The sequence below is a fragment of the Macaca mulatta genome, chromosome 12, assembly GCF_049350105.2.
Source record: "Macaca mulatta isolate MMU2019108-1 chromosome 12, T2T-MMU8v2.0, whole genome shotgun sequence".
NCBI classification, from domain to species: Eukaryota; Metazoa; Chordata; class Mammalia; order Primates; family Cercopithecidae; genus Macaca; species Macaca mulatta.
Window position 1 is genome coordinate 130,930,192 of NC_133417.1, and position 20,588 is coordinate 130,950,779.

The 20,588-nt window shown below is 34.9% G+C and overlaps 1 protein-coding gene across 1 annotated transcript in view; it reads left to right on the plus strand.

The window, feature by feature from the left end:
* The window catches only part of NYAP2 (neuronal tyrosine-phosphorylated phosphoinositide-3-kinase adaptor 2), a 295,147-nt gene extending 275,292 nt beyond the window's left edge, over window positions 1–19,855 (plus strand). Inside the window, exon 7 of the mRNA XM_015111043.3 lies at window positions 19,539–19,855. Coding sequence (XP_014966529.1) covers window positions 19,539–19,766 — 228 coding nt within the window. The 3' untranslated portion in view covers window positions 19,767–19,855. The remainder of the gene's footprint in view (window positions 1–19,538) is intronic.
* The last annotated feature ends 733 nt before the right edge of the window (window positions 19,856–20,588 follow it).

Below are 20,588 nucleotides of genomic sequence, written 5' to 3' on the forward strand. Positions count from 1 at the left end.
GTGAAAGGCAAGGAGGAGCAAGTTCATCTTTTATGGATGGCAGCAGGCAAAGAGAGAGTTTGTGCAGAGCAACTTCTATTTTAAAAACCCTAAGGTCTTGTGAGACCCATTCACTATCATGAGAACAGCACAGGAAAGGCCTACACCTGTGATTCAATCATCTCCCACCAGATCCCTCTCACAACGTGTGGAAATTATGGGAGCTACAAGATAAGATTTGGTTGGGGACAGAGAGTCAAACTATATCAAGTACTATGCTGTTTTGATTACTGTAGCTTTATAGTATAGTTTGAAGTCAGGAAATGTAATACCTCTAGCATTATTCTTTTTGGTTAGAATTGCTTTGACTATTTGGGCTCTTTTTTGATTCCAAATGAATTTTAGAATAGATTTTTTTAATTCTGTGAAAAATGATATTGGTATTTTGATAGGGATAGTATTGAATGTGTAAGTTGCCTTAGGCAGTATAGCCATTTTAACTATACAGATTCTTCCAACCCATGAGCACGGAATAATTTTCTATTTATTTGTGTTATTCTGATTTTTTTTTAGCAGTGTTTTGTAGTTTTCCTTGTAGAGATCTTTCACCTTCTTGGTTAGATGGATTTCTATGTATTTCATTTTATTTGTGGCTATTATAAATGGGATTATGTTCTTGATTTGGTTCTAAGCTAGAATATTATTGGTGTATAAAAATGTTTCTCTTTTTTGCACATTGATTTTGTATCTTGAAACTTTCCTAAAATTATTTATCAGTTCCAGGAGCCTTTTGGTGGAGTCTTTAGGATTTCCTATGCATAGAATCATATCTTTGGCAAAGAGAGAATAGTTTCACTTCTTTTCCTGTTTGGATGTGTTTTATTCATTTCTCTTTTCTGATTTACTCTGGCTAGGACTTCCAGTACTGTGTTGAATAGAGTGGTGAGAGTGGGCATCCTGATCTGCTTCCAGTTCTCAAGGGGAGTGGTTCCAGCTTCTGCCCATTTGGCATGATGTTGACTGCAGGTTTGTCCTAGATGGTTCTTATTATTTTGAAGTATGTTCCTTCAATGCTTAATCTGCTGAGGATTTTTATCATGAAGGAATACTGGGTTTTATTGAAGTCTTTCTCTGCATCTATTGAGATGATCATATGGTTTTTGTTTTTGATTCTGTTTGTATGGTGAATCATATTTATTGGTTTGTGTATGTTGATCCAACATTGCATCCCAGAAATAAAACCTTCTTGATCATCTTAAAGTAACTTTTTGAGGTGCTACTGGATTTGGATTGTTAGTATTTTGTAGTGGTTCTTTGTGTCTATGCTCATCAGGGATATTGGCATGAAGTTTACTTTTTTCATTGTGACTCTGACAGATTTTGGTATCAGGATGAGGCTGGCTTTATAGAATGAGTTAGGGAGAAACTCCTCCTCCTTGAATTTTTGGAAAAGTTTCAGCAGGAATGATATCAGTTCTTCTTTGTGTATATGATAGAATCTGGCTATGAGTCCATCTGGTCTAGGTCTCTTTTTGGTTAGTTGTTTTTTTCAATTACTGATTCTATTTCCAAACTTTTTATTGGTCTATTCAGGTTTTCACTTTCTTCCTGATTGAATGTTTGGAGGTTGTGTTTTTCAGGAATTCATCTATTTTGTCTAGATTTTCTAATTTTTACATAGAGGTGCTCAGAATAGTCTCTGAGGATCTTTTGTATTTTGTGGGAGCAGTTGTAAAGTCATCTTTGTCATTTCTGATTGTGTTTATTTGAATCTTCTCTTTTTTCCCCCTTTGTTCATCTAGCTAATGATCTATCAATTTATTTACTCTTTTGAAGAACTAACTTGGTTTCATTGATCTTTTGTATGAACTTTTGGGTCTCAATTTCATTGAGTTCTTCTCAGATTTTATTTATTTATGTATTTAATTCTACTAGCTGTGTGGTTGGATTGATCTTTTTCTAGTTCCTCTCATTGCATCTCTTATGCTTCACAAAACTTAAGACCAATTAATAGTAGTATCTTTGAAGATAAAGTTCTTTCAGTCCTTTTTCTAAAATTTTATTGGAAGAAGGCAATATTTTCTTCAATATGCTGCATTTTATTAAAGAGTAAAAATAAAGAGAAAGACTTTTTGTTTCTTTCTTGGATGTTACATATACTTGAATTGCATGATAAGGTATGAGATACAAGGTTGAGGGGCCAAGAGGTATTTCAACTGAAATACTAATTTATGAAATGCATTGTCCATGAAGCAGTGAGATTGGATGTAAATGTGCAGATATATGGAATTTCTGGGTTTAATCCTGGCTCCATTATCCCCTTGCTGAGTTTCATGGACAAATTATTTAACCTTTCTGACTCAGGTGCCTTATCTGAAAAATGGAGGTAATTAAGATGAGCTGTAATTAGAGTCCTAAAGAGTAGAGGATAATGGTAATTTATGATAAAGTAGATTGATGACATCACTGGTTTTCTTATCATTGTTCAATCCTCAAAGGACAGTGAATACATTATTGTACTCTTATCCTAGCTAAGAAAAAGAGATTAAGTATATTGTATAAGAAACTTGGCAAGTGTTGTTCAGAGGAAAATGTAGCTTAACAAGTATGGACATAATAACAATTGCTTTTGGAATCATGTTCTCACTTTTGAGGAATGCTTTATAAAAGTAAGTACTTTATTTCAGAAAAAAAAGGTAGAAAAGAAAATATTAATAACACTGTATAATTTGAAGTCATGGTCCTAGAACAAAATTAAAACTAACCACTGAGATGTTTTGCATTAATTATATATGGTACAGAGAGCATCTTGGTATTTTCAACAATATTATCTAGAATGATCATTAACACATATGATAATTATATTTAATTGAAGTAATTCTATGTTTTCCAACAGAATTTCAAACAAAATTTAAATATTGCAAACACGTTGGTAATACATTCTCATTTACAGAGTGGAGTTTCTAATTGTTTTATTTTATTTTATTTTATTTTATTTTATTTTATTTTATTTTATTTTATTTTATTTTTTGAGGCAGAGTCTCGCTCTGTTTCCCAGGCTACAGGACAGTGGTATGATCTCAGCTCACTGCAACCTCCAACTCCCTGGTTCAAGCGATTCTCCTGCCTCAGTCTCCGGAGTAGCTGCGATTACAGGCGTGCACCACCATGCCCAGCTAATTTTTGTATTTTCAGTAGTGACGGGGTTTCACCATGTTGGCCAGGATGGTCTCGATCTCCTGACCTTGTGATCCGCCCGCCTCGGCCTCCCAGAGTGCTAGGATTACAGGTGTGAGCCACCGTGCCCGTCCTGATTTAATTTTTTAATCTATTTTATTTTTGACTTTTATCTTTATTCTAATTTGAAATAATGTATTTGCATGTAGAATAGATGAGATAATCTATGGGACAGATAGCACCGGGTTTAACATACTATGACTGTTCAGTTTCCCTCTTCACACTTTCCCTTGTTGCCTATTTCTCACACACAATCAATGAGAGCTTGGATTCATCAGTTTAGCTACTCACTTGCTCCAAGGCATCAAATCAAAATGTCAGCAGAAGTCATTAAATGTTTTTTTCTTTTTTCTTTTTTTTTTTTTTGAGACGGAGTCTCGCGCTGTCACCCAGGCTGAAGTGCAGTGGCCGGATCTCAGCTCACTGCAAGCTCCGCCTCCCGGGTTCGCGCCGTTCTCCTGCCTCAGCCTCCCGAGTAGCTGGGACTACAGGCGTCCGCCACCTCGGCCGGCTAGTTTTCTGTATTTTTTTTTTAGTAGAGACGGGGTTTCACCGTGTTAACCAGGATGGTCTCGCTCTCCTGACCTCGTGATCCGCCCGTCTCGGCCTCCCAAAGTGCTGGGATTACAGGCTTGAGCCACCGCGCCCGGCCTTTAAATGTTGTTTTTATGAAAATTGAAAAGAGAAGTCTCTCCCTTGTTAAGCAAGGGTATCTCGGGCAGAATGTAATGTGTTGCTTAAGTTTGGAAGTCTAGGAAAAGCTCTCAGTTTTCTTATAAGAGAATACCAATAAAGCCTAAGAGAATGTAGTTGATTCGTGTTACACCTAGAAAGGGGTTGCAATCTTATAGAGTAGATTCTGTCCAACTACGAATACCAAGTGGGGCACTGCTCCTTGCATTATCCTACAGGCAATCATTTGCATTTTTCTAGAGTTCTAGTGTTCAGTTTTCTCAAGAAATTATTTTTAAAAATAATTAAGGAATGTTATGATAAGTAAATCTTATAAAGATAGTCATTGCAGGCCGGGCGCGGTGGCTCACGCCTGTAATCCCTGTACTTTGGGAGGCCGAGATGGGCAGATCACGAGGTCAGGAGATCGAGACCATCCTGGCTAACACGGTGAAACCCCGTCTCTACTAAAAAATACAAAAAAAAAAAAAAAAAAAAAAAAAAAAATTAGCCGGGCGCGGTGGCGGGCGCCTGTAGTCCCAGCTACTCGGGAGGCTGAGGCAGGAGAATGGCGCGAACCCGGGAGGCGGAGCTTGCAGTGAGCCGAGATGGTGCCACTGCACTCCAGCCTGGGCGACAGAGTGAAGACTCCGCCTCAAAAAAAAAAAAAAAAAAAAAAAAAAGATAGTCATTGCAACTTACATTTATATAACTTTATTATAAGGATATATTTCATTGAACATATAAAATCAAATTTAATACAGACTAGTAGTTTTATTTTTTATAGCAGAAAGCTAAGGTAGTATATAACTTCCCCAATGTCCCCTCTAATACAATTCTATTCCCTGAAAACAAGAGATTGATTATTGGCTATCAAAAGATGAGGGTTTGTTTAGTAATTCTGAGCCTATGCATTCAGAAAAAAACCAAAGCGTATGTGAAGAGTTTCTCTCATGACTTATGTTGCAGTGCAGTGCCATAATTAGATATTTATCCATCCATAAAAGTCTTTTTAAAGGTATGATGCATATACTATTGGAAATTATTATTCTAAATCATTTCACCCCGGATCTGGCTATAGCTATATAAAAAAATTAAATAGACTACAAGTAGTCCAATAACAATATATTTCCTCACACTCTGTGTGTGTGCATTTTACACTTGTGATTGTGCGTTAGGTAAGTAACACACTTATTGCAACAAGTATAACCCAAAATTTTAGAGCTTTTTCCTTAAAATATGTTTCTTAGTCACATAAGGTGTAACAGTGTTCCTGGTTGATGGATGTTCCAGATTGTTGGACAGATCTGGGCTCCTCCCAACTTGTGGCTCTGCCATTCCTGAGAAACTCTGACTGTTCTACTGAATCTGCTGTTTCAGGCTCATAGATGAGAGGTGGGACAGAAAGAAGATCACATATGAAAAATGATTATCTGTCTCTCCCAAGAGAGACACAAAGTCAGAATTCAGTTATAAGGCCATATGCAACTGCAAGAGAGAAGGTCCTTAATAAATAATTATTGCAGACATAAATGCATAAATCCTGACAGCAGCAATGGGCCAAAAACAGATGGAGTGATCACTGATGTGTCTAATATCTTAGGGTTGTGGATGGGTTACTACATTCAGAGAGAAGCAGTGGAGCTTTACGGATTCGGGAATTAGATCCGGCTATTCCATTCACTGGCATTATATCTTTGGGCAAGTGATGTAACTCCACCAAGCCTCAGTTGTTCAATCTGTGGAAGAAAAAGAAAATGAGCACTTTTGGTCACGTGCTGTTTTCCAGGAATGGTGGTAGATACATGATATAAAATATCCATAATCTCACTGCATTTATGCACAACCCCAATTGCGTGAGACACCACAGCCAGCCAAATAGTCTGCGTTTTATACAAAACACAACTGTGAGTGTGATATGTTCCACAGTTTGGACCCACTGGTCCGTTCTAACCCGAGGCCAAGAGAAGTGACGTGACTTGCCCAGAGCTAGCAAAATAACCGGCTCCAGAACAGAATTATTGGGATTGCCAGTGTGTTTCTTCTTTTACAACGTACTTACGCTCATTTTGGGAAATGCATTCTAGTGGAGAAAAAACATATTTTACAGGTACTTCCGCAGTTCAATTCAAAGTTATAAAAACTCAAAATGTGTTTTAGCTGTTTAAGCAATTATTATTTAAGTCTGTTCTTGAGTATTAGTATATTTTGCTTGCCTATGAGCTTCCTTTTCTTTTGCTGAATAAACCACATTTACTGAGAAGTGGCTCTCCTCATTTATCTGTGGTCAAGCCCATATATACTATTAGAAACCAATATTTTATAATGAAATTAAACTTGAAATTGTATTAATGCTAATGTAAATGATTAAGAGAATATACTTAGCGAAAGATATCAATACTTTTGTTATAATTGAATTTTATCTTGTAATACTGCTTGTTCCTTCAGGGACTATCTCTTTAGAAGACCTTCTATTTATAGAATTCTTGCTCATTTAAAAACATATAAATTAGGAATCTGCTCAGAGGATTTTTTCTTTATTACAAACAATTAGCTTAATCAAGTAATAGCTGAAATTGTAGTTGTAGTCATTACTAGGTTTAATTATTGAGAAATAAGTTGTGTCTTCTTTATTGGAAAATAATATATCACATTTTTTTCTACAGTCATTTTTACTTTCTAAGGGCAAAGACTTTATAATCATAAAACAGTCAAAAGTCAAATCAAGAATCATACATTGCTTTTTAAAGCTTAGACCATGGTTCTGTATGTGTACACAAACATAATTTAAAAAATATATTTTAGCGTGAATCTTCTGAAAAGCCTCATTTTACAATGTAATATATAAGTATGTTGCATCACATGTCACTCATGCTTATTTTAGATATTCTTCACAACTTTATACAAATTTCAATGGAACAAAACTTTTAGCCAATTTCGGACACACAAGAATTAAGTCACAAATCAACTCTTTCTCATGCAATGTTATGATTTTTTCTGTCATTTTATTTTCCTGTACCTTTACCCATAATAATTTATTTATTACACCTGTATCTTTGCTCTGTATACATGCATAAAGAAGCAAATACCATGTCACTCACGCCTCGATGGGTGGCGTGCTGTTTAATGGGAAGGTTTTCATTGCATGTCTGGTCATAGTCTTTCACCAGAGAACATGTGCTAAATCATATACGCTTCCATTTTGCTCTTTGCATTTGCTTCTAAGAGATACAAAGTTAACATTCTATTCTGCTTTTGCATTAGTTGTCATCTTATAATATACAAATGTGATGTATTTTCTAGATTTTGAAATTTCATTCTCTAAAATTTCACTACAGCAAGAGTTTGTAAAATGATGGTTTCGTGCAACTAGCCACTTATTTCATGGAGGGATGAAAACCATTCCTGACCTTTTTCCCCGGTGAAGACTTTCTCCCTGGCTTTTTCTCCTAATACAATTCAGTGTATCAGTTAACACTTTTATGTAATCCGAGAGACACTAACATCTCACCATACTTGTGAATATACTTACAGAAGCATAAATATGTATGGAAGGATTATTGTACTATATTTGTCTGCTACCACAAAACTGAGGAAAACAGGGTTTACTGAAATGATCCACAGTGTGGCTGATGAAATAAAATTTTAAAAACTTACCTTCATTGGGTAATGTATTTTCAGTACACAAGTATATGGAGGTTCTACCAGTGAGTAAGCTATTTGGAGGTGAGATAAGATGGAGCAGACATAGTGATTACACAGTGCCTTGCCCACTGTGAGGAAACACTGTGGTTATTGTGCCCAGAATCTTGATAATAATGAAGATGAAGACAATGGTAGTGATGACAACAATGACAAATAAAAAGATCAAAGTTTCGTTTATCTATCAGTTTTTATTAATAGTTTATAAGACCTCTTATCTTTCAGCAGCAAACTTAACAGCTTTTATTTAATCAAGTGCACTTCCCATGTCATGGGCTATATGAAGGGAAATAATTGTGTTTGTGTGTATGTGTTTCTAATAAGAACCACTTTACTCACAATTAGCTGTGAGGCAATCTGCTATAATACTGAGTGAAATTTTTATTTAGCATATGATATATTTAGTCTTGAATTGCAATTCTAATTCTGCCTTCTATTAGGCATGTGATGTAATTTAATCTCTTCAAGCTTCATTTTATAATCTGAAATATAGCAATAGGTAGGGCATGCTTAAGAGTTATTAAGCTTTAAGAGAATTGAGATACGTTCAGGGTTCATAGAGTGCCTGGAACATGGTTATGTGCAATAAATCATGGTTGTTGGTATTACTACATTGTTGATATCGCTATGTTTATTTTATAGATTGTGACAATCTAAAGTCACGTGATAAAAGGTGCATATAACTTGCCAATTTATCTTAGAACTTTTATGATGTCACTGAAGAATGTTTTGGGGTAATTCCTTTAGATCAATAAAAAATCTCAATATATTGGCACCTTATTAACTTTAGACCACCACATTTTCTTGGATGACATTATTGACATATATATTCTTTAGGACACTTTTGCAATTTTATTTTATTTCTTAAGTAACATTTTAACTAAGAGACCTGTAAAATGATTCAATGATTTAATTATAAATGTATAATATATGCACATATGTGTAAATATGCATACAGATACATGCATACATTTATAAATATATGCAGAATGGATAGACTGTTCTTGAAATAATTTACTAAGACAAAAATCTGTCTGACTTCTTCTCTCAAAATCTCAATTGATTCTTTACTTGCGTGTTGTGCCCTAAGCATGTATGGACAGAGAATGGGAAGGGTCAGATCTTGAAAAAATGTTTCTGTGCCCTTTTGAATGAGTACAACCTCTTATCATTTTTAACTAGAATTTGGGTATCTCTCAAAATGTGATGCTCTGCCTATCATCCATCAGAATCACTAGGAAGCCTAATAAAACTATAGCTGCTTAAGACCCACCTTATCTAGAATTAGAGTCAGATTCTCTGACATTGGTGCCTAAGAATTTGCATTTTAATAAACTCCCAAGGGAGTTGCATACTTCCTTGGTTGAATGCATACTAAGGCTTAGGGAGCATTGATTTGTGTCTCTGCTTCAGCCAAAGGGCTGAGGATTGATGTCCAGAGTTTGAAAAAGAGGTGTTCTCAGCCATAGAACACCCAGGTGTGACTCACATGGCATTGAGGACTGAGTTTCAGGTTAGATGCCTCCTGGGGTTTATAAAGCCCAGGCAATATTTTTGTTAACTTTGTACAATTTGAGGTATTGTTGGATTCAGTTGAGCCAAAGTGGAATGAACTCATTCATGAAATCAAGGATTTCAAAAGCACCTTTCCTGAAAATACTCAGAAAATGTTACACTTAGTGTGATCCATTTGTTTACGCATTCATTTATTTTATGAACATTTATTGCAAAATTTTACTCTGTTAAAAGCTAAGAATATGAAGATTAATAACGGAGTCCCTGTCTTCAAAGAGTTCATTGCCTACTGGGATAGACAAGCTTATATTTTTAGGAGTGTCCACTTTCAGTAGATGCCAAATTAGAACATTTAATCTTCTTCTTCTCAAGAAACCTGAGGTTTTATTATTTTCATGTTACAGGTAAAAAAAATGAAAGGTTAAGTAACTTGTTTTGATCTCATATACAATTAAGTGATAAAAACCAGGTCATCTTATCCATTTTATTCATCTTATACTGTCTCTTCAGAAAATAGAAAATCAACTTTTTTTTTTTTTTTTTTTTTTTTTTTTTTTTTTTTTTTTGAGATGGAGCCTCTCTCTGTCACCCAGAGTGGAGTGCAGTGGTGCGATCTTGGCTCATTGCAACCTCTGCCTCTAGGGTTCAAGTGCTTCTCCTGCCTCAGCCTCCCTAGTAGCTGGGATTACAGGCATGCACCACCAAGCCTGGCTAATTTTTGTATTTTTAGTAGAGATGGGGTTTTGCCATGTTGGCCATGCTGGTCTCGAACTCCTGACCTCAAGTGATGCGCTCACCTCGGCCTCCCAAAATACTGGGATTACAGGCGTGAGCCACTGTGCCCAGCTTGAAAATAGAACATCAAACACACACATACATATTTAAAAAGGGATATGCATTGTATTAGGAGCTTGAAATAAGTTGTAATTGTCACTGTTCAGCATGGTAGTTGAAACCAACTTTCATCCCTGAAAGTAATTTGTGAAATGGGTCTTGCTTAAAGGATATCACTGTAAAATTGAAGCATTAGATGTTTTGAATGAGCAATAGATGTTAATTTGAAACTATTTTTCTTTATAATCACATAATTATAAGTCTTATTCATTTATAACTTTTAAATCTTCTTGATGAGTGACTTTTATGTAATTGGTAAGGAAAGCAAGCCCAGATACATAACAATAAATATATATAACTTCAAATATCAACATGTGATGTTTGTTATTATGTGCCTGGCAGTTGATCAGAGACTGTACATCAAGGGTGATTTTTAGATCTAGAAGAAGAGCAGGAGTTAATGTGTACCCATGACTTTGCATTCAAAAGCAACTCTGAAATCAAGACATGGTTCTCATTTTATCAATATATCTATATCTCAAAACTAAATTTAGATGTGGGAAATAAACACTGCAATTCCAGTACATGCTTCAGGTGTAGACTTGCCTAATAATTTTTTCATAAAACATACGTTCTGAGTCATCAGTGCTGATAAATGAGGGAAAATTATAAGGGGACAATTAAAGAAATACCTGATCAGTAGATTAGAGTTAAAGATGGAAAAAAATACAGGAGAAAGACTATGGAAAAACCTAAAGCTATGACAAAGTTGCATATTATTTCAAATAATATTAAAGTCTGAAAGTTAGGTACATTTTATATATAATCCCTAATTGTCATGTTATTCAAGAAAGCCGAATGAGTAACTTATACAACGTCATCCAGACAGCCTAAAATCAAATTCCGACCACGGTGGATTGAAAAGTCCCTACTATTTTGGTATTACTCACTTAGATTATCTGTTCAAATAGCTTCATTTGGCCTTCATAAAAAGGGGGAAAATTATTTAGTGCAGAATCATGTTCCTAGCATTGAATTTATACTTTTTAAAGTGGCATAAATGGTATCTATAATTAATTGTAAATCCATATGAATTATTTTACTGTTCCTTTTAAACATTTTGTGTAAAATATTCTGAGAAGTAGTGTTGCCTCTATATGTTTCCAAAATATCAATTATTTTATAACAGATACATGGGTCAAATATGCTCATTAAAAAATGCTTTTTTTCTGTGTGATGATCACTTGAAAGACTTGTGATTTGATAACTAAGAAAGCAATTTTATTACTGAATATGCTGACAAGTGCAGAAAATCATAATCCTTTCAGCTCTGTGTTATATCAATTTCAAAAGATTTATTGAGGGCTATGTTGTTGTCTAAATTATGTCAAGTTGACCCATACCTTCTGAAATATAGTTGAAATAAATTCACTAAAACTAGGGGGAAAGTTCTCAAATTAAACTTATATTTTTCAGGTTAAGTCACCACAGTAACACATCAGAGGCAACTAAACAACCTCTGCAGGGTTATTAAAAAGAGTTGACTTAGTATTAAATCTCTTATCTATACAATTTTATCAGTTTATCTCTTTAATTCTAACATACTGCTTTTCCTTCTAATGATGGAATTATAAAATATGTAATTGACATATATAGAATAGAGAATTTTTCTAAATTAATTTCTATAACTGATTTCAAATCTAGGTTTCATCATTTCTGGTTTATCTAATGGGCCCAACTCAATATGAAAAATATCATAAGCCCGTGTGAATCAATACTCTTGATTTTGTTTTATAGTTGTTTATATAGCACCAATACTAACATTATCTTTTTCTGCCTTCTATCAGACAATTCTAATAGAGACTTATTTTAAGGATCAAATGATCATTTACTTAGTTGAAAACACGTTTAGGAAAGAGTGTGATGTTAGGGTAACAGTAGTTTGTTCCAAAAACCATTAACCAAGGTTCAGGTAAGTGGAAATTTAACAAGTTTTTAGATGTTTAATTAAAATTATTTTCCCACTTTTTACAGGTCTAGCATAGTATTTATTTGACCTTTTCAGATAGTTTATGCATCATAGCAAAATGGTTAGTTATAATTTTATTATTTTTCATCTTACATAATAGTTCAGGAGTGAGTGCTTTTTTTTCCCCCTGTAAAGGGGCAGGTTGTAAATATTTTCAACTCTATGAGGCTGTGGTCTCTATCCCAGCTACTCAATTCTACCTTGTACATCAACAAATAGGTCAATCTGTGTGCCCCAAATCTTGATTTGTATACACCACCATTTGAATTACATGTAATGTTCATGTGTCATGAAATATACTTCATTTTAGTTTTTTAACTATTTAAAAATATGAAAACAAATTATTGCTCATGGACAGTACAAAAACAGGCAGTGGGCTGTATTTGGCCAGTGGGTTGTAGATTGCCGACCCCTATCCATTATCTTGAAGATACATGTAAAAAAGCCATAGTGTTTACATGCTTATTTTTTCCTGTATGTTTTTATAATTCAAAAATCAACCTCTTTGCCCACTACATGGGAAAGGAAGAACATTTTCAATGAAAGCAATAACAACCCTGGCCGACTTCATGGCTCCTAAAGACAGGGCGAGCACAGTTGCAGGCAAGTCGCGACCTCCCATAATTTCTGAAGATGTTGGCTCCCGTTCTTGAGTCACACTGGATTTCATGCCTTCTCTTCCTTGTTCCCTCACCAATGCTATCCATGGTCTCCCGGAGAAACTTCCCTTAAAGAGAAAATCCAGAGAACTTTGAGAACTCCAGCTTCCTTTTCAGTAAGGTTAAACTTACACTCCTTATGCAGGAAATGACAATTTCTCACAAAACAGGCAATGCAAGTTGGAGAGGTTGGCTCAGAAACAGCAACACAGGACTGACAATGTTGCCCCAGATCATCTGAAAATTAGTATTGATTGCTGTGCCTATTGTTCAAGAAATTAAATTTTACTCTCACAAGGCTCAAGACTCGCAGCTGAAATTAATTCCAAGGTTAACAAGGCATTTGCCTGGCATTGTGCTGTGTCTCCTAGGCCTTTGATAGATTATTGTTTTCCCATGCTAACTAATGAGGCACAAAAATCAAAATCAGTGGAGATATGCATGCTTGTATCGGTTTTATTTTGGTATCATTTTCAATATTGAAATGCTCCAAGTGCTTATTTCAGGGTATTTTTTTTTCTCTTGATGATTTATCTACTTTGGAAAATGGGATATTTTAAATACATATTATGGAGATTTATTATTGCACTGCATTGATATTACTTTGTTCTTTGGAGAAAATATACTCTTAATCTCAGGAAGTAATTAATTTTATTTCCTAGAGAAAGTAATTATTGAAGTGAACTAAAGGTTCTTTCTCATTTATGTTACTCCTCATGCATTGAAGGATCATTAGATGAGATGGTTATAATATATGGGGCTTTCTCCATTTATATGCTTTAGCTCTCTGCCTTCTACAACCACGTAAAGTGTGAAGTGTGTAACAATATGTTTTTTATATATATACACACAGTACAATATCCATAAGATGTATATGTGAAGCATATATAAATTTATATACTATGTATGTATGAATTATGTACCAATATCCATTCAATATACAGTATTTAGGAAATTCAGAGATATTCATGACTTTTCAATGTCACACAATGATCAGGATCCCAATCAAGTCATTTAGTTCTTTCCATGATACCATGTTGCTTCCTTTTAAAGAATGAAAGATACAGTTAAAATCAAGATTTGAAAAGAATATAGTCTCTTCACTTGATCTTTAAGCATACACACACACACACACACACACACACAAACATGTGTACACAAACATGTGTGTGTACATATATATTTTTAATTTTAAAATAGTGTTTTTAATTTACAGAAGAGTTCCAAAGAGTACACAGTGTGTCCCCACATATTCCACACCCATTTTTCCCCCATTGTTAATATCTTACATTATCATGGTTCATGTGTCATGACTAATGAACCAATATTGATAGCATCATTATCAGCTTAAATCCATACTGTATTCCAGTTCCCTTAGTTTTTAATCCAATGTTCTTTTCCTGCTCCAGAGTCCCTTCCAGGATAGCATGTAAATTAATTACACTTGGTCTTTGGGTCTCCTTACCCTTCTCTAGGCTGTGACAGTTTCTCAGACTTTCCCTATTTTGGATGACCTTGGCAGCTTTGGGGAGTACTGGTATGGTATTTTGTAGACTGTCTCTCAATTCGGGTTTCTCTGGTGTTTTCTCATGATTAGAGTGGAGTTACGGGTTTTGAGGAGGAAGATGGCGGGGGTAAAAGTGCCTCTGGTCTCATCACATTATACCAAGGATACATACTGCCAGTATAATTTACTACTGTTGATCACCTGTTGGGGGCGATGTTTGCCAGGTGTGTTGTCCGTTTGGGGTGCTAGAACAGAACACTATAAACTACAACAGTTAGTTATTTTTCACAGTTCTGGAAACTGAGAAGTCCAAGAGCGGGGTGACAGCATGGTTATGATCTGGTGAAGACACTCTTCCTGGTTGCAGACTGTTGACTTCTTGCTGTTTTGGCACCATGGCTGAAGGGGTGGAAGAGCTCTCTTGGGTTTATTGTATAAGAGTACTAGTCCCATGCACCTCCCAATCACCTTGAGGAGGTCCCACCTTTTAGTACCATCACCTTGGAGGTCAGGATCCCAACATAAGAATTTTAAGGGGGCACAAACGTTCAGACCATAACACTGGGTTCCTCCAATGTATAGTTACTTCCCTCCTCGCTTTCCATACTGTACTTTTTAGGAAGAAGTCACTGTGTGTAGCCTACATAAAAGGGGTAGAGATTGAAATTTTACCTCCTGGACAGGAAGCTTCACTTGATTTTATTTTCATGAACTTATTATCCAAGGATATTGCTTCTGTTGAATCATGCTGGTATAAAAATCTTGTCCTAGAGATAATGTGTTCATACTAATTGAACAATTGTCCTACTGTTATCTTTTGATGTGTACTTACCTACTAATGTATACATTTTTTCTTTTCTTCATGGGATAAACAGTATAATAAATGCCTTTGGATTAAAGATAAGAAATAAGGCCATTGAATTAAATAACTAAATTAGAAGAATTTGTTTACTGGGCTTGGTTTCAAATTTGTTGTAATAGTTAATTCCCAGAGTTCTTTCAGTTCCAGAGAGAGGTGGAATGGGATTTTACATGTCTTTTCTTTTTTCTTTTAAGAATATGAAGAATTTTGTGATAAAAGAAAATAGAAAAGCGATGCAATTTTTTATGAGTAGTGTTCTTAACACACTTCATATATTTGCTAAACATGCTATTTATTATATCCAAAACAATGAATGAAAGCATGACATCTTACTATCAGCAAAAAATAATATTTAGATATATTTTGGGGGTGATTCAATGATGCAGATGGCTACAGTAATAACATTGAAGTTCGATTTTGAGAATTAAAAAGACTATGCACCAAAACATGTGATATTTAAAAATAAATGTGGGAAGCAGATATATCTTCCTACAATTTAATTATATTCTATGTTTATTTATCACATCTTAACAGAAATATTTTTGGGGGAGTTTAAGTGGAAACAAATTGATAGCAGATATTAAATAAGAAGATATTTTCTAGAATCTATATGTTTGTTAAGATCTTTTTAAATATATGTTTATATTTTGAATTGACAATCTTCCAGCAACCTGAGTTTGAATTATCGTCTTATACCTAGCCATCTTTCATGTATTGGGCAATGCTTTCTTCATGGAATTTTATGTATTGGGCAACACTTTCTCATTCACTGCTCATGTCTCCAAAAGATGAGTTAAATATTATAGAGTAATTTTCTTTTCCTAGTATTTCAGACCATTCTATCCATCAAGTTGACATATAACTATTTAATGTAAAAGAAAAATCTAAATAATAAAACGCCAAGCTTTATAATTTTTATTCTTATTCCTCTATTCTTTAGAGTTTTAAGAAATGTATTCTTAATAAATTTACACACCTCTGTAGCATGCATTTCTGTGTGACACAGAATACATATTTTATGGATAATACAGTACGCTGTATATACATATATGAAATGTTATGCAATTATGAAATATATCGGTGACCCTGTTGTCAAAGGAATCCAGAAAAATTATTTTTCAGTTGCACGTACCAATTTATGCCATAAAAATATTAAAGGGAATTAAGTAACACATGACTTAATGTTTGTGTAGACAAGTAAATAAATAGATAAATTTAATAAAAAAAAAATAGAAGTGATGCTGTAAGAAATATTGGGCCTTAAAGAAGTTTGGAGGTTTTGCAATGATGTTGAAATGTATAGAACCCAGAATATTTTACTAAGAAGATTATCTGGATTTTATTTTATTTTTTTTGAGAGACAACAAAAACTGTTCTATGATGGCAGCTTCTATTTAACTGATAAAACTTTTATTGAAAGCCTAGGACTCTGTTCTACATGTTGGGACCACCGAGACGAGTGAGATTTGAAGCCTGTCCTCTGGGAATTCTGTGTTATAAATTTCATTATGACAGTTTGTAGTCACTCAATAAATTTTTCTTGCATTTTCACCAAAATAGAGTTACTGCATTTTTATTGCACAGATTATCATGTTATGAAATATTGTAAGTCTTTTGAAAAATTTCTGAGCCACTTTGACAATCTCCTGTTGGAACACAAACTTATTCATTAGATTAACTCAACAAACACCTAAAATTTTGTTTAAAAAGTGAATGCTTATGTCTATGGTCCTGAGCTAGGAACTAGAGGACACTAAAAGGCATAAAATACAGCCCATCTTTTCAGGGAACTTTCTATCAAATTAGGCACAAGCTAGATATTTATCTGAAAGTATCATCTTCTGGGCTCCAAGTCCAAGCTAGTAACTTTGATTTAATTATTTAATAAGCAGTTTTTATTCACTGATAAAGCCACAAATATAGTTGTATTTTTGAATAGCATCTGGAAACAGTAATACAAATAACAATAACTATAATTATAATTTATAAGTAAAATTCAGGTGATGGAGCATAATATAATAGAAAGAATATCAACTTTGGAGTCAGACAGACCTGAGTTTGATATAGGTCTGTATCATTTATTAGCTATGACCATGACCCAGTTTCTTAAACTTTCTGAGACTTAGTTTTGTAATTGTAGCACGTAGATAAATTCTTTCAGTGTGGCTTGGAGGATTTAACATAAAATAGAGCTCTTTGCACCTGCCTGGCAGAGTGTAGGTATGGAAAACTGCTAGGTATTCATCAGTGTTAGAATACTGAGACTTAGGCAATGCTTTACTGTTTTTTAAAATGAATTGACCTTCATTATCCTATTTAAACCTCACACCAAATTTATCAATTCACTCATTCGGATAAAGAAGCCAGGAAGCCCAGTGACCAATGGAAATTTGACACATGAGGATTTAAATCCATGTTTTCTAGGTCTAGGACCTGCCCTCTCCCTAAATGATTAAGAATTGTGAGAATTTGATTTAGCTTTGTTCACACCAAAATCTACCTGCCTGGTTTTAGACTAGATATGTAACTTCCTCATCTATGCATAGAGTGTTGTACTAATCCATGCTCCCAATTCTTTCAGTTCTATGTATACATACATTGAGAGGCAGCATAGTGTAGCTGTTAAAAATATGGGTATTGGGTATAAACTCTTGGGTTAAAATCTTGACTCTGCCATTTGTTGGCTCTGTAACTTTGGGAGAGTTACCAAATCACTTTAAGTCTCATTTTATTCATCACTATGGGTTAATAAATGGTAAAACTTCAGGGCATTTTGATAAGGAATAGATGAATTAAACTATACAAAGTAGTTAGCATGAAATCTGATATAGAGTAAGCATTATGTAAGTATTTGCTGTAATTATCACCCTAAAATTGTAACAGCAAGTTCAGTGACTTCAAGTGCACTATTTTAATGCTTCAAGTCATGGAGTAGATTTGCTTAAACAATTATGTGGAAGCTTCCACAACCTAGCTGAGCTCATGGGCCCAATTTTATTGCCGCCCTTGTGTGACAGACTCAACACGCTAGCTCTGTTCCAAAGAACAGTTACTGGTAGACATGGTGCCACATATAATTGGAAGCAGTGGTTACTTGTCCAGTAATATGTACATATGTGTGTGTATGTATCAATATATAGTCCACACCGAACTTTCTCCTGGTAACCAACTTGACCTCATGAATCTATTTTTCCAAGTTTTTGAAGTTGATTAGGATCCTTGTCATTGTGACTATAGGGACCAATGATTCTAATGTAGAGATTTGCTGAAGCATCAAAAACTATAGCAAAAACTTCTTTGCAGAAGAAATATTTAAGCATTTACATTCTAAGTGTATGGTGTGCACTTAAAATCATTTTGATGAGATGAATTATTAAAAATATTCTACTGGCCGGGCGCGGTGGCTCAAGCCTGTAATCCCAGCACTTTGGGAGGCCGAGACGGGTGGATCACGAGGTCAGGAGATCGAGACCGTCCTGGCGAACACCGTGAAACCCCGTCTCTACTAAAAAATACAAAAAACTAGCCGGGCGAGGTGGCGGGCGCCTGTAGTCCCAGCTACTCGGGAGGCTGAGGCAGGAGAATGGCGTAAACCTGGGAGGCGGAGCTTGCAGTGAGCTGAGATCCGGCCACTGCACTCCAGCCCGGGCTACAGAGCGAGACTCCGTCTCAAAAAAAAAAAAAATAATAATAATAAAATAAAAATAAAAATAAAAATATTCTACTACATTCTCTTTATAAATAAACCTAAGTGTTTAAAAATTATTTCAAGAATAAAACAATGTTCATTAAAATCTTTAAAACATATCACATTCATATTAGACCTCACTGAAATGTAATTCCAATTATTGAATTTAAAAATATGGGAACCAATGAGACAATGGAGCCAACATAAAGTTACAGGTAAATATTTGGAAAATTGCTTAAAAGTGTAAAAGATTTAACTTTCATATCATGAACTTTTAGAACATATTGAAAAATATTCATGCCCAAATTGTTGTTAAATATCACGATGTTTACTAATTTAAGTACAAAGTTTGTATATGGTTTCCATTCTTTCAGTTTTGTTTTGTAAGAGTTATCTCTTAATTTATCTTAAGAGTTTTTAGACTGGGCATAGTAGCTCACATCTGTAATCCCAGCACTTTGGGAGGCTGAGGCAGGAGGATTGCTTGACCCCATGAGTTTGAGACCACGCTGGGTAATATAGAGAGACCTCATCTCTATCAAAAAAAAAAAAAAAAAAAAATTAGCTGGGCATGTTGGTATGTGTCTGTAGTCCCAGCTACTGGGGTGACTGAGGTGGGAGGATCACTTGAGCCCAGGAGGTCGAGGCTGCTGTGAGCTGTGATTGCATCATCGTACTCTAGCCTGGGTGACAGAGTGAGACCTTGTCTAAAACAAAACAAAACAAACAAAAAAGAATTTTAGAAGAGATATAGAAACAGCTGACATTGTTCTATGAAACTACTAGCACAGTGCAAAAGAAATATGCTTTCATTCCATTTTTTTCTTCTGTATTCACTCTTTCTTTTTTGCTAGGTGGCATGCATGCAGTGGTTTCATGGAGACCATACAATGCTTGAGATGATTGAGAAAAAGCGTTGCTTGTGCAAGGAAATAAAGGCTAGACAGAAAACGGAAAAGGGCCTTTGCAAACAGGATAGCATGCCTATCTTGCCCAGCTGGAAGAAGAATGCAGGTGCCAAGAAGTACAGCCCTCCACCCTATTCTAAACAGCAAACGGTATTCTGGGATACTGCCATATGAGTGTGCGCAGGATGGTGTGAGCTCCACATTTCTTAATATGAAGAGGGAGGTCGACTCAGTCCTATGACAATGAACTGTTACATATCTTTTCTGTGGGAGTGGAATGCCATGGGAAGCTGTGCCTATTCGTGGCAAGTTCAAGATAAAATGCATATGCCCTTGCAATGAAGGCGCACTTATTTATCCCGGATTATTTTGAATCCAGAAGATATTAAAATGTAAATATTTTACTAGTTTATGGGTGACACCTGAAATAATACACATTATACGTATATAAATTACAGAAATATCAAGAGTTTACTATATGATATCATTTCGGTATTAACTGGTTTGTTATCTCTTTTATATGTAATCCCTTGATGCCTTTTATTATTAATTTTTGCATTTAAAATGTTTTTTTTTTCCCTTGCCCACATCTGGTTTCTGTACAAGAGCTCACAAGTATAAATCATGTTCAATCACATAATATATGATCTGGTGCTAGTAACATAGAAGTTGAATACCATATTTGTTAAGAGCATCTGTGCTTTTTAAGTTTCAAGGGTTTGACAGGAAATGAATGCAAATGTGATGCTTAATTTGGACGTCCAAGTTACATTGACAACAATATTTTTGCTACATTGGCTTTATAAGAATTTCTCTTTAGTATCCTCTGGCAATGGTTAGACTAACCATTAGTCTGACTTAGTAATAACTAAGCAATGGTTAGTCAGACTCCAGAGAAAGTTACTAGGATATATTGGACATCCCAGAGAAAACATTTCCTTCAGAAATGACTTGAGGGACATGTGTCCTTGCATCATTGATCTGATGGGAGGAGAC